Below are 13,455 nucleotides of genomic sequence, written 5' to 3' on the forward strand. Positions count from 1 at the left end.
TTGGTTGTTTTCTTGAATACTGTCCTGTCAGGAATTCGCCCTCAGTAAAGATGGCCGCGCGGGCTTCCATTTCTTCTTGGGGCCGTGTGTTTTTCTTAAGCTTGGCCTTGATACCGGAAAAAGTGAGATTCGTGAGTTCTGATTGGCTAAAGGTAGATGTGTCCCAGGCGCTGATTAGCTGGCTCTTCGCGGGAAGGAATTTGTGGCGCCAGTGCAAAGTAGCTACAACGCCGCCACGCCGGAGCGGCAAACACTTCTTAAGTCTTCTTATTTTCCGAGTCCAAACTTCTTGGCCTCTTTCTCAGGAAAACTGCGACCAGGATGTGGAATAGTAATGGCGGGCATACGGGAGAGAAGGCAGAGAGTCGCGCGTGGGAGGGCAGGGCGGGAGCGAGAGGCCGGAGGCCGGGGCGGTGGCCTTTGAGGGCTGGGAGGGGGGTTGTGGTGGCTGGGGCGGTGGGGACAGCGTTTGCCAGGTACAGAGTTGGGGAGCGCCGTGCAGATTCTGACTCTGTCGTTCACTACCAGGCGGATTCGAAAGCTTCAGCAGCTCCTCCTATGGCGGAGCGGGCGGCTACACGCAGTCCCCCGGTGGCTTCGGGTCACCCACACCGTCGCAGGCAGAGAAGAAATCAGTACGTAGAGTGACCCGCTCTGTTCTCATTTGTGTCCTCCTGTCCCGAAGGTCCTCACTGGTCCAGGAGGGAACGTGGTTTTGCGGGGGAGGATGGCACCCCAATTGGTTCGGAAGCTGTGGGTTGCCTACTTTTTCTCTTGTCTGGTCAACTGGGTAACCGTTTTCTCTAAGTGTTTGGCAAGCGTGCTGTGGTTGGCCCGGCCTCCACTTTCCTGCCCTACCGCTCAGAAAGTATGCTTTTGCAGAGTTAAATGTCGCGGTGCCCATCCACAGCTGGGACTACTAAAAAGCCTAAAGAACAAGAGTCCACTGTGTTCAGAACAGGTTTGGGGTTCATTCCTGTTGGAATTTGACAGGAAGAACGTAGTCATTGTATGACCAAGTGTTTGGGGGATGTTTGTTTGAGACAGGCTTACAGCGTAGCTCTGGCTGGCCTGGAACTCAGATATCCACCTGCCTCTCTACCTCTGGGGCTGGGACTAAAGATGTATGGCCACCAGGCTCATCATAGTGTTAGGGGTAGGGAGCAAGCAGTCTCTAAGGCTTACTGAGTAATTGCCCTTAACTTGTGGTTAACTGTTCTTTACCTTTTTTTTTTTTTTTTTTTTTTGAATCGGATGTACCTCTGTTGCCTAGGCTGATAGGGCTGAGGTGATTCTCCTGCCTTTCTGCCTCAGTTTCCCTGATAGTTGGGAAACGTTCTGGTGTTTGAAATTACCAGTAAACATTCTGAGATCCCAAATAAGGGGCTTCTTTCCATAATGTATCAGGATGTGGTCTTTTGTTTACATTAGTACTCTGCTTAAGCAGAGATAGTGTTGAGTTAAAGGCTTATCTTTTGTGCCGTTTCATTCGTTTTGTTTTTGAGACAAGTTTTTACTACCCATTTGTGTGTTGCCTGGAACCTGCTGTGTGTAGACCATTAATTTGTGGTGACCCTACTACCTGTCTCTCCTGACTGTAGGGATTACGTCGAGGACTACACAGGTTGCCTGTTGCCTCTGTGGTGTCCTGAACACTTTGCTCTTGCTGTATCTGGGATTTGCTCTTGCTATCCTCACTTCTCTAAGACAGAGGGGTGTGTGTGTGTGCGTGTGTGCGTGTGTGTCTATCCCTGGTTGTCCTGGAACTTACTCTGTCGACCAAGCTGGCCTTGGTCCACCTGCCTCTGCCTCCTGGGTGCTGAGATTAAAGCCATGGGCCACCACTGTCTAGCCCTGGGATGTGCTCTTGAAGGTTTGTTCTAAAGGCAGGCTTTCCTGTGTTGTCCTGACTCCAGTCTGACCTTTTCTTTGTGAACCCACAATATGATACAAACATCTCTCCACCTGGAGGTCTAGTATCAGATCAGTGTAGATGTGAATTCAAAAGTGTGGCATTTGCCATGTGTAGCAAACACTGTGAACCCTAGCACTTAAGGGGAGAGGCAGAGGAGTCAAATGTTAACTTTCTGGCCTTGTTTTCTGTCTCTTTGAAGCAAGGAGAACTTGGTTTGAAGTTTCTGGATTGTGGTATATACAGAGTGCTTGGCACATGGAGACCTTCGGTGAATGGTTGTTACTCTCTCAGGTTGACGTGATGCGTCCTTTCTCTTTTTGTAGAGAGCCCGAGCCCAGCACATTGTGCCCTGTACCATATCTCAGCTGCTCTCTGCTACTCTGACTGATGAGGTGTTCAAAATTGGGGATGTCGAGATTTCACAGGTATGTGAGATTTTGTGGAAGGACTGTGCAGGAATAGGATATAAGGGGTGGAAAGATGGCGGGGCCAGCATGAGCACTAGACCTCAGATCCATGTCCATGTACAAAGCCAGGAGTGATTACAAAACTGTAGGGTCAGAGACAGGAAGATCCTTGGGGCTTGCTGGCTCCAGGTTCAGAGAGAGACTCTGTCTCAAGGGAATAAAATCAATAGTGCTAGACCCGGTGGCCCAATGTCCTCTGGCCTCTGCAGAGGCATTCATTGCACATCTGTCTGCTCATTTTTGCACACCATTCATATGCATTCACGCAAGGAAAAGGAATTAAGACTTGCTTAATCGAAAAGTAGATAGCTAGTAACGTGCTCTATGGGTAGAAATGAATGCTTGGGCCTTTTGCACAAGCCTGATGACCTGAGTTCAGTCTCCACATTCTACACTGGAAAAAGAACTACATCCTCAGACCTCTGGATCATGGCACACATACGCACAATGGTAATATAACAATATTTTCTGAAAAGTATTTTTTAAAGCTGGGCAGTGGTGGCTCACACCTTTAATCCCATCCCTAGGGAGGCAGAGACAAGTGGACCTCTGAGCTCCAGGCCAGCTTGATCTGTATAGTTCCAGGATAGCCAGGCCTACACATTGAAACCCTGTCTCTTTAAAAAAAAGTGTATGAAGGCATTCTTCCGTTGGAGCCTCTCTTGCTTGCAAGAGTAGTTTCTCAGTTTTCCTTAATGAATGTGTTCTATGCATAGAAACAGGTAAGCTTTGGACTGGACATGGCAGCTCATACCTGTAATCTTGGCACTCAGAAGGCAGGCAGGAGGATTTTCACACGTGTGAGGCCAGTCAGACCCATGAAACTAGTGAGACTATCTCAAAAAATGTTTCATAAATTGTGTTATGTGTGTGCATCTTTGATTTCCAGGAAAATGAGACTGTGTTTCTTTTCTTTTTCTATTCTAGGTCACTATTGTGGGAATAATCAGACATGCAGAGAAAGCGCCAACCAACATTGTCTACAAAATAGACGACATGACCGCAGCGCCCATGGACGTTCGCCAGTGGGTTGACACAGATGTAAGTGTCTGCTCCTGGATCCAAGTGGGGCTTTGGATGTTTTAGCCTTCTAAAGGTTTTCTTTGGTGTAAAAATTCATAATCAAGGGCTGGAGAGATGGCTCAGTGGTTAAGAGCACCGACTGCTCTTCCAGAGGTCCTGAGTTCAATTCCCAGCAACCACATGGTGGCTCACAACCATCTGTAAAGAGATCCGATGCCCTATTCTGGTGTGTCTGAAGACAGCTACAGTGTACTTACATATAATAAATAAATCTTTAAAAAAAATTCATAATCAAGATACCAAAGGTTAAAAACCAATAAAGTGAGAGCTTAATAGATTTGACCACATAAAAATTTAAAACCACCTAAAATACTGTGTAAGAGAGTAGAAAGTAAATTCTCTAAGAAAGATTTTTCTCTTGGTTGCTCTCTTCCCCATTACCTAGAGTGGTGCCCACCACACAGTGGCCTTGAGTAAGTAAATACTGTTAAGTGAGTGGGAAGCGTACTTTGATGGGTTCCATCACTTTATAAAGAGCTCTGCAGGGGTTGGGGATTTAGCTCAGTGGTAGAGCGCTTGCCTAGGAAGCGCAAGACCCTGGGTTCGGTCCCCAGCTCCGAAAAAAAGAACAAAAAAAAAAGAGCTCTGCAGCGTGAAAGCAAGTAGCTTCACCTTAGAGACATGGACAAAGATGCACAGGTCACTTGCAAAAGACCAGATAAAAATGGCAGCAATGATGTAGGTTAGACTTGGTAAGTATTGAAAATGAGGGTTTCTAGGCTGTATGAGAGTAGCACTTAGCCCAGTGCTTTGATAGCTAGAAGTCAGTCACTTGTTGACTTGTGATTTTTTTAATAAGGAAATGACTACTGTACAACCCTGATAGTAAGAGTATAAATTCCAGGATATTTTCCCAAAACTGATCATGTGCTGAAATCATTGACCATTCTGGGCTTGGTGATGTATGCCTTCAATCCTAGCCCTCAGAAAGCGGAGGCAGGTAGATCTCTGGATTCAAGGCCAGAACTCTACACAGAGAGTTCCAGGAACACCAGGACTACACACACACACACACACCTGTTTCAAAAAAGAGAAAGACTAACAAATTTACATTAAGGAGTAAAAGATGTGTACCAAGATTTTTGGTTCTTTTTTTTTTTTTTTTTTTTTTTCTCGAAGCTGGGGACCGAACCCAGGGCCTTGCGCTTCCTAGGCAAGCGCTCTACCACTGAGCTAAATCCCCAACCCCCAAGATTTTGTTTAAAGGTATTGACCAGGCAGTCAGGAGGAATGACTAAGCGGTTAAGAACAGTGGTTGCTCTTCCAGAGAACCTAAGATCAATTCCCAGTATCCACATGTCAGCCCACAGCTGTCTGTAAGTCCAGTTCTAGTGGATTCTGGCCTCCATCAGCACTGAGAGCACAGCTGGTACACAGACACTCCTGTACCTGTAACACATAAACTTTATGGGCAAAGAAGTGGTGACCAGGAACTAATAAGACAGCTCGGGGCTGGGGATTTAGCTCAGTGGTAGAGTGCTTACCTAGGAAGCGCAAGGCCCTGGGTTCGGTCCCCAGCTCCGAAAAAAAGAACCAAAAAAAAAAAAAAAAAAAAAAAAGACAGCTCAGCTGGTGACCTTAATGCTGATCTGTGTGATAGGAAACTAACTTCCACGTCTTCTGACCTCCATTCACTTAACGAGAGACGTACACACAATGTAGGGGGAATGATTAAATACTGTTGACCAGCCTTGTGTGCTTAGATCACATCTATTATATTGGCAATCCAGAAACTAAATCAGGATTTTGCTGTAAGTTCTAGACCATTCTGAGTTACATAGTTCCAAGACAACTGGACTGCATTTAGAAGACCTTCTGTGTGTATCTCTGTGTGTGCGTGCGAATGTGTACACGCGTGTGCGTGTCTGTCTGTCTCATACCTCAAAAGGAGGTGAGGGAGCAAAACAAACAGTAACAAAAGTAACTGGTGCCAGTTCTATCTCTGGCACCGAATGAGTTGTGTGAGACACTATAGGCCTGTAATCCAGTACTTGGAAGATAGAAACAGGAAAACGTTCAAAGTCATCCCTGGCCATAAGATAAGCCTGTGTTACATGAGACCTATGAGAAAACTGAGAGTAAATAAAGAAACAATGAAGTGTTTATGTTATTTGTCAGGATACCAGTGGCGAGAACACTGTGGTTCCTCCAGAAACATACGTGAAAGTTGCTGGCCACCTCAGGTCTTTTCAGGTAAAGTAAAATGGTAGCCTTAGAGCTGGGGAGATGGTGTAGATGAAGAGTTTGCATCCTTGTAGCCACAGTTAAGGCCACACTTGGTAGTGCATACTTGTAATCTCAGCACTCCTATGGAGAAAACGGTGGAGACAGCCTTTGAAGCTCACAGGCAAGCTGTCTTGACATACAGATTGGTGAACAAGAAGAGAACCTGTCTCGTGCCAGGTGGTGGTGGTGGTGCACCCCCTTAATCCCAGCATAAGGACCGCAGAGGCAGGCAGGTAATCTGTGAGTTCAAGGCTAGCCCGGTCTATAGAGCGAATTGTAGGATAGGGTGAATTGCAGAAATGCTGGGCTAAACAATGTCAACAACGGGTGCAGAGTACCCAGAAGAGAATGGGAGACGAGAGACGGGAAGAAGGACGCCAAGACAAGAGTCTGATCAAGGCGACAATTTTTCCCAAGGCTGATTTTATACCATAACAAGGGTAACAGAGGGAGGGGACACAATATTCATGTGGTTGGGGAATCGGCTGATGTTGACAGGATGTCAGAAAGGTCACAGGTTTGTCATATCTATTAGTCATCAGGATGTTGGTTTTTCAGAAAGGTTACAGGTCATCACATTGGGCATCTTGACGTCATATGTATTTCTCAGCAAGGTCAGAGCTTTATCATATCATTATTCATCCTGACCACCAGAATTGTATTAGTCTTCTGCAGCTGCCTGGGGATTTTCCATGAACCCAGTCATAGTTAACTCTAACCATAATATTAACATGAATAATGGAGGGCTTCAAGGGCATGGCTCCTAACAGTACAAGTTCTATATGGAAAAAAGTAATAAAAATTTCTGAATTTACATCTTCACTAGAAGAATGAGTAATTATCCTTAATCAAGTCTTCAAATTAAATGAGAAGATATTTTGTTTTCTTCATTGAGAGGAAATCTAGGTTCTATCTTAAAATTAAAGCAATGTGTGGTGGCACATAGGCATTCTCCTTCACCCCCAGGAGGCAGTGGCAGATAAATTTGAGTTTGAGTCCACTGTAGTCTACATAGCGAGTTCCAGATGACCAGGGCTACTTAGTGAGACCCTGTCCCAAAAGGGGGGCTCAGTTCTAGGCCAGCCTGGTTTGCATGGTATGCTTCGGGACAGCCAAGGCTACATTGCAAAACCTTGCTTCAAAAAAGAAAAAAATTAAGTAGGGGTGGGAGAGTGCCCACTGGGTAACTTGCCATGCCAGTGTTAGGGACCTGAGTTGTTGAATTCAAATCCTCAGGAGCTGTGTAAAAGCCAGGTGGCTATCCAGAGCCTCTGACAAACCTCTGGGGAGTTGGGAGGCAGACAGGAGAATCTCTAGCTTTGGGGCTCCCTAGTTGGGTATGTATAGTAGAAGGACAACCTATTTTGAGGTGGGAAATGAGAACCAACACATCGAGGCTGTCCTCTTGACTTCCCTCGTGTCCATGGTACATGTGCTCACATTTACGGTCACATTTTAAGTCTGACAGGCATTTTCCCCAGAGAAAGGTAACCGAGGAAAAAGCCGTGTTTTGCCCAGAAAGTCACTTGCATGTTTGTCTTTTCCTTCTATTTCCTCTTTAATAGAACAAAAAGAGCCTGGTGGCCTTTAAGATCATTCCTCTGGAGGATATGAATGAGTTCACGGCGCACATTCTGGAAGTGGTCAATTCACACTTGATGCTCAGCAAAGCCAACAGCCAGGTGAGTAGCTGAAGTCACCTTGACCTTTCCTGAGAAGACAAACTTAAGGTTTATATTCATACATCTATGTGTGGTGTGAGATCCCCGGGAGGTAGGGTTACAAGCAGTTTGTTCCACCCGGAATCGAATTCAGGTTGTCTGGAAGAGCTCTAACTGCTGAGCCATCTCCTGCCATCACCTTAGGTCCTCAACACATTTTCAGTCTGAGCTTTGCTACTGTGTTTCAGTCTCAGTGAAAGTGTGAGTCGTTTCTCACCCAGTGTCAAGATGACTGCACAAACATTTCAAAGCCAAGCAGCATTTTGGGTCGCGACAATGGACATTTAAAGGCTATTTGACTGGGTGATCTACCAATGGGGGAAATCCTGCTGTGTTTTCAGCCTGCTTTAAACCTCACAGGACATGTGCATCTCTGTCATTCTGCAGTAGATACAGCACTTAATGACCTGTTCATCAGGCAGTGTTCAGAGATGCACTGATGGTTCTGAAAAGTCTGAGTAAGTAGGAAACCAGAGAGTATGGCATGCAGAAGACTGGAGGGGCACATCTGAGAGGAGGGTCAGGATTGTCCGGTGCTAAGAGGTCAGAGGTTGTGAAGGCCAAAAAAACGCCTTGAGCAGCCAGTGACTTGAGAAGTCACTGATGACTTTGGTAGAACTTGGTTGAGAAGACTATTTGAGATAATCCTGATAGTGGGAGGCAGAGAAAGGAATGACCTAAAAGAGGGGGGCGTCTGTGCCTCCCTCCTTGTGTTGTGATGTGAACTCTCGGCCTTTTCCGTAGCGGGCAGGCCCTCTGCCAGGGATCTGCACCCACAGGCAAACCCGTACCCTTTTCTCTCCCGACAGGGTCTCACGATAATAAATGCTCACGTGACCTCACATGGGGAATCACAGTTCTGAGCATCCTTTGCTGGATGGGGCCAGGGTCTGGGAGGTTACTTTCCTTCCCTTATGCAGTTTCATTGTTGTGGCTTTCCTGTGTGCATAGTCACTAGGAAAACTGGTGCGATTGTTCCTCACCAGTTGGTCAGTAAATCGTCTGAGGTAGGGCTGCTGTGGTGTCTCTTCTAATTTCTGATGGTGGTCCTAATTCAGGCCTCTGTAGGGAGACCATCTATGAGCAACCCAGGAATGGGTGAGCCAGGAAACTTCAGTGGGAATAACTTCATGCCAGCAAATGGCCTCACCGTGGTCCAAAACCAGGTAAGCTGCCTGTTTACCCATGTAAAGCATGGGCAGTCCGAGATTTTTCTTCCCAAATGATGTAAGGTGGTCTTGAAGCCTGCTTCACACCAACACCCCCCTCCCTTTTAACTTGTGTGTGCTTACCTGCTTGTACAGATGTATGTGTGTATGTCCATAATGCCTGATGCCAGTGGAGGGGAGAGAGGGTGGAAACCCAGGTTCTCTGCAAGGCTCCTCCTGACCCATCTTCCCAGCGCCTCTTTGCCTATGAAGTGACTCAGGCTTACTTGAGTAAGCTGACCCAGAGTAGTTGCTGAAGTCTTTTTAATCTGAACTGCCAGGTGCTGAATTTGATCAAGGCTTGCCCAAGACCTGAAGGATTGAACTTCCAGGATCTCAGGAGCCAGCTCCAGCACATGCCTGTAGCCTCAATCAAGTAAGTGTTGTGTCTGTGACCTAGAGGTGCAGACTTGTACCCATCACCCACAGGCTTCTGATAGTGAGAAGCAAGTGGCAGAGGGAAAGCTGGATCTGGGCCTGCTGGTTCTCACCTAATCTCAGCACTTGGAGGATAGAAGCAGGAGGGGTCTGCATGAGACCCACACAAGGAAAGCTGTGAGGAGGGAGCCTCAGCAGCCTCTTGGGGGAGAAGTTGAGCAGCTGTGAAAAAAAACGTTAAAAGCACTCACAGGTGGCACTGTTGCCCCACTTGCTGGTTTGTTCTGGATCTGCAGGCATCAGACAGCTCTTCTTGCTCCTTTGATGTGATTCTGCTTTAGGCAGCAGATTCCTGATTCCAGCGCAGTGAACTGTGATGAAATATGGATGGATGGATGGATGATGGATAGACAGACAGACAGACAGACAGACAGAGAGAGAGAAAGAGAGAGAGAGAAAGAAAGAAAGAACGAACGAACGAACTCATGATACTTGAGTTCAAGGCCAGCCTGGTTTACATAGCAAGTTCCTGAACAGCTCTAACTATATAAAGAGATCCTGTCTCGAACAAACAGACCCATTTAGTGCTGGTAGGCCTAGATAGAAAGTAATGCCCAGGCCAGTTCCCCATTCTGTGCTATAAAGTGATGGTCCATCTCAAAGTCACTATGGTGATGAGTGCAGAGTCACTAAATTCTGGCTGTTCCTGTCTCTGAGGACCTGAGGGTTTGGAGGAGTCGCACACTTTGAATTACCTTTCCCCTCCTGCTCCTCTACTGCCCATAGGCAAAGCACAAGGCATCAGTATGTGGTTGTGGGGCCTGAATCCAGGGACGGGAGACTGGAGACCCCTGTATGCATGCCATGTGCGAGCTGACGGTAGCTTCAGGTTCTTATGTCAGCTTCCATTGGCATTTTAAGGGAAGCCCTGCTGTACTTTGAAATTTGAGACCCGACCCAGGGCAGCCCTGGTAGCCCTGGTCTTGCATGGGCAGTCTCAATTCTTAGGTTGTATGTCATGAGGCTTCCACGAGCAAAGTGACTGAGCAACTCACAGCTAAGATAAGGATTACAAAAAGTGATGTTGGCTTTCTCAGCTGTATTCAGAAGACACTGGTTTTAAAGTGGGGTCTCCCCCTTTTTTTTTTTTTCTCCTTTCAGACAAGCAGTGGATTTTCTATGCAACGAGGGCCACATTTACTCTACAGTGGATGATGATCACTTTAAATCCACGGACGCAGAGTAACGAGCTCTGGGAACTGGCATCCCAGCGGGCCTGTCATCATCTATCTGTTCTTCCCAGCTCTGCAGGTTTTGGACAGAAGTTCCCTGTAGAAGGTCTCAGCTGAAGTCCTTTTGGAACGCATTGCTCTTTGTTTTGTCACTTATTGTTTAGAGGTTCAAAAGGAGATAGGCAGTTGAGAAAGAAGTAAACTGAGCAGGATTTCTTAAGAGAAATTCCGATAAGCTAGTCAGGACTCCAGATGGATGGTGGGAATGGAAGGAGGACCAGCAGAGCAGAGCAGAACCACGTCATGCTTGGGAGCCTCTGTTCTTGAAAGGCTTCCGTCGAGAACGAACCATACTAGGGCCAAGGGCCCAAGAAGAACCTACCTTCCTTCCCCTTGTCCTGCCTGCAGTTGAAAGAAGGTTTAAATGAGCCTGAGGTTCTGTGCAAAGGCCTCATGAGGCAGACAGGAAGAAATGTTACTGTGTTTGTAATATAAATGTTCATATGTTTGATAAAACAGTTCACTTGTAATAGCTTCTGAGATGTTGGGTTTATTTTTAGTGTTTATTATGTGAGTGTGAAAGTCAGAGGACAGCTTGGTAGAGTCTGCTTTCTCTTTGTACAGTGTACAGAGAAATCTTCCATTGTGTGTATTCCAGGGATTTGGGCTTGTAGTTGTGCATAGCATATGCCGTTGCCACCAAAGATTGTGAATAGACCTTGGGCTGGGGTTACAGCTCACAGTGGTGAAGCATTTGCCTGTTTTCTACAAGGCTGGTCAGCCTCTGGCAGCACTGAGTAGGGCTTTAATGTTGGTGCTGGCTGTGGTCTTGCAGCCGAGTTGGCTGGCTGTCGTGAGACTCAAGAACAAAGGCTGTTCTTGAGAGGAGACATGCTCACAGCTCTCAATGGTAGAGAGAAGGCTTGAATGGAAACTAATTTGGGAGTGGAGTTGATGGTGTGGAACATACAAATGAGCCCTCCCCCGATTGCTGACGGTAAACATCTGGACATTTGCTAGACAGAGCACTTCCCTCTGCGGAGCCACACCTGTGGCTAAGGCTCAGCTAACCAGTCATGTTACTGGTTGTGGATCTATTCTTAGACAACGGAAATGGCTGGGAGAAAAAACAAAACCCGTTCCAGTGTGGGTTGTATGACAGGGTACTTTCACAGGTTCCCGGTTTCCTCTAGTTACCAGGTAGGCAAAGCTGTGGTTTTGTGCGGAAGTCTTTCCATAGAATTCAAATCACAACTTAAGCAGAGGCCAGTGGATCTCAGTTCTGAGGCCAGCCTGGTCTACATACCAGGTTCTAAGCAACCAGGACTACATAATGAGAGCTTGGTTCCAAAAAGGGGCCCGGGAGACCTAGAGAGATGGCTCAGGCGTTAAGAGCCCCTGCTGCTCCTGCAGAGGTCCTGAGTTCAGTTCCAAGCACACACATCAGGCAGCTCACAACTGTGAGTCCAGTTGTAGAAGTTTCAAGGCCTCTGACCTAACACCTGCATTTGCTTGAACACACACAAGTTGTTAAATGCCTTTATTGGACACCAAACTTTTGGTTAGGTACCAGCAACGGGAGAGATTAGCATCAGGAGGCTTGTAATGGACTGCCCTACTCCTGGTTATGTGATGCCTTTCAGTGGTCACATGATTGGTGGGCACTGTGGGAGTGTGAGGCTGGACACAGGCCGCAGTGTGCACTCCGGCCCCTCAACGTGCTGCTCTGCACAGGTGCAAGAGCTTGCATTCGCTCATCCGGGATGAGGTGCTCAGCTTGCTGGGACACTAGTATTACCCATGCCCTTAGAAACTATCCAGCGTCTCCTGATTGTACGTTCAGCTTGCTCTCAGGAAATTAAGACTGCAGCTGGGAGGGGGCTGGAGAGGTGGCTCAGCGGTTAAGAGCGCTGACTGCTCTTCCAGAGGTCCTGAGTTCAAATCCCAGCAACCACATGGTGGCTCACAGCCATCTGTAATGGGATCTGATGCCCTCTTCTGGTGTGTCTGAAGACAGCTACAGTGTACTCATAAATAAATAAATCTTTATTTTAAAAAAAGCCTGCAGGTGGGAAATGGAGCATCATGAAAAACAATATTTTACAGAGCTTAACTAGATAAGGCCAGGGTAAGAATTAGCATTGCTGGGGTTGGGGATTTAGCTCAGTGGTAGAGCGCTTGCCTAGGAAGCGCAAGGTCCTGGGTTCGGTCCCCAGCTCCGAAAAAAAAGAACCAAAAAAAAAAAAAAGAATTAGCATTGCTCAAGGGCCAGCCCCAGCCCCATTGTAATCCTTCCTCTGATGGTTCCCCAAGCAGCTGCCATTACTCTGATAGGGAAAATCAGGTGCAGTTGTTGAACATACTGTGTGCGCGCGTGTATTGAGAACTGGTTGAGAACATCTACTCATTCGGGAACCTATGGCCAGAGGTTGAGACAAGGTATCTCCCTCAAATGGATCCGCTAAGACCATTCACTGAACTTAGGACTTGGTGTTTCGGTTAGACCAGCTGCCCAGCAAACCCCTGGAATCTGTTTCCGCCTCCCATCTGCCAATGTTAGAGTTGCAGGTAACGTACCACAAGGCCTGGCTATTATGTAGGTGCTGTGGATCCCTGCTCAGGTCATCAACCTTAACACGGCAAGCACTCTGCCCAGAGGATACCACCCCGTCTCTGCTTCTTTTAAGCCCAGCTTCCAAGCTAAAAGATTGCTGCCTCTCTCTACACTGAAGCATCCTGACTACTCAGAAGCCCTTTTTATTTAATGTGTATGAGCATTTTGCCTAGTGTATATGTACCATGTCTGCAGAGCCCCCAGAAGCCAGAAGAGAGTGGGTCCCAGGAACGAAGGCAGCTGTGAACACCTGGCTGGGTGCTGGGAACTGAATGTGGACCCTCCACAAGAAAGCCAGTCCACTTAACCACTGAGTCATCTCTCCAGACCCAGAAATCATACTTTATAGGAACTGGTAGCCCTCTTTTCTGCCCTCCTTTTGAGGCTCATTCAGCTGTGCCAAGATTGGCCATATATGTGGAAGTGAAAGCCAGAGACACCTTGACCATTGGTTCACCCTCTGGTAGTTCACAGCCAGGAAGGAACTTTGTCAAAATCTTGTTCAAATCAGTGGTAGAGCGCTTGCCTAGCAAGCGCAAGGCCCTGGGTTCGGTCCCCAGCTCCGAAAAAAAGAAAAAAGAAATCTTGTTCATTGCTTTTCTCTGGGATCT

General features: G+C 47.1%; 1 protein-coding gene across 4 annotated transcripts; it reads left to right on the top strand.

The window, feature by feature from the left end:
• Nucleotides 1–202: 202 nt before the first annotated feature.
• Nucleotides 203–10,760, top strand: Rpa2 (replication protein A2). Of its 4 annotated transcripts, NM_021582.3 has the most exon segments (9): nucleotides 203–331; nucleotides 529–635; nucleotides 2,239–2,340; nucleotides 3,310–3,423; nucleotides 5,584–5,658; nucleotides 7,257–7,373; nucleotides 8,471–8,578; nucleotides 8,902–8,996; nucleotides 10,160–10,760. In NM_021582.3, coding segments are annotated over 9 exon segments (813 nt in total). In that variant the 5' UTR covers nucleotides 203–321; the 3' UTR covers nucleotides 10,245–10,760.
• The last annotated feature ends 2,695 nt before the right edge of the window (nucleotides 10,761–13,455 follow it).

This window comes from Rattus norvegicus, chromosome 5, assembly GCF_021556685.1.
Source record: "Rattus norvegicus strain SHRSP/BbbUtx chromosome 5, alternate assembly SHRSP_T2T, whole genome shotgun sequence".
Classification (NCBI taxonomy): domain Eukaryota; kingdom Metazoa; phylum Chordata; class Mammalia; order Rodentia; family Muridae; genus Rattus; species Rattus norvegicus.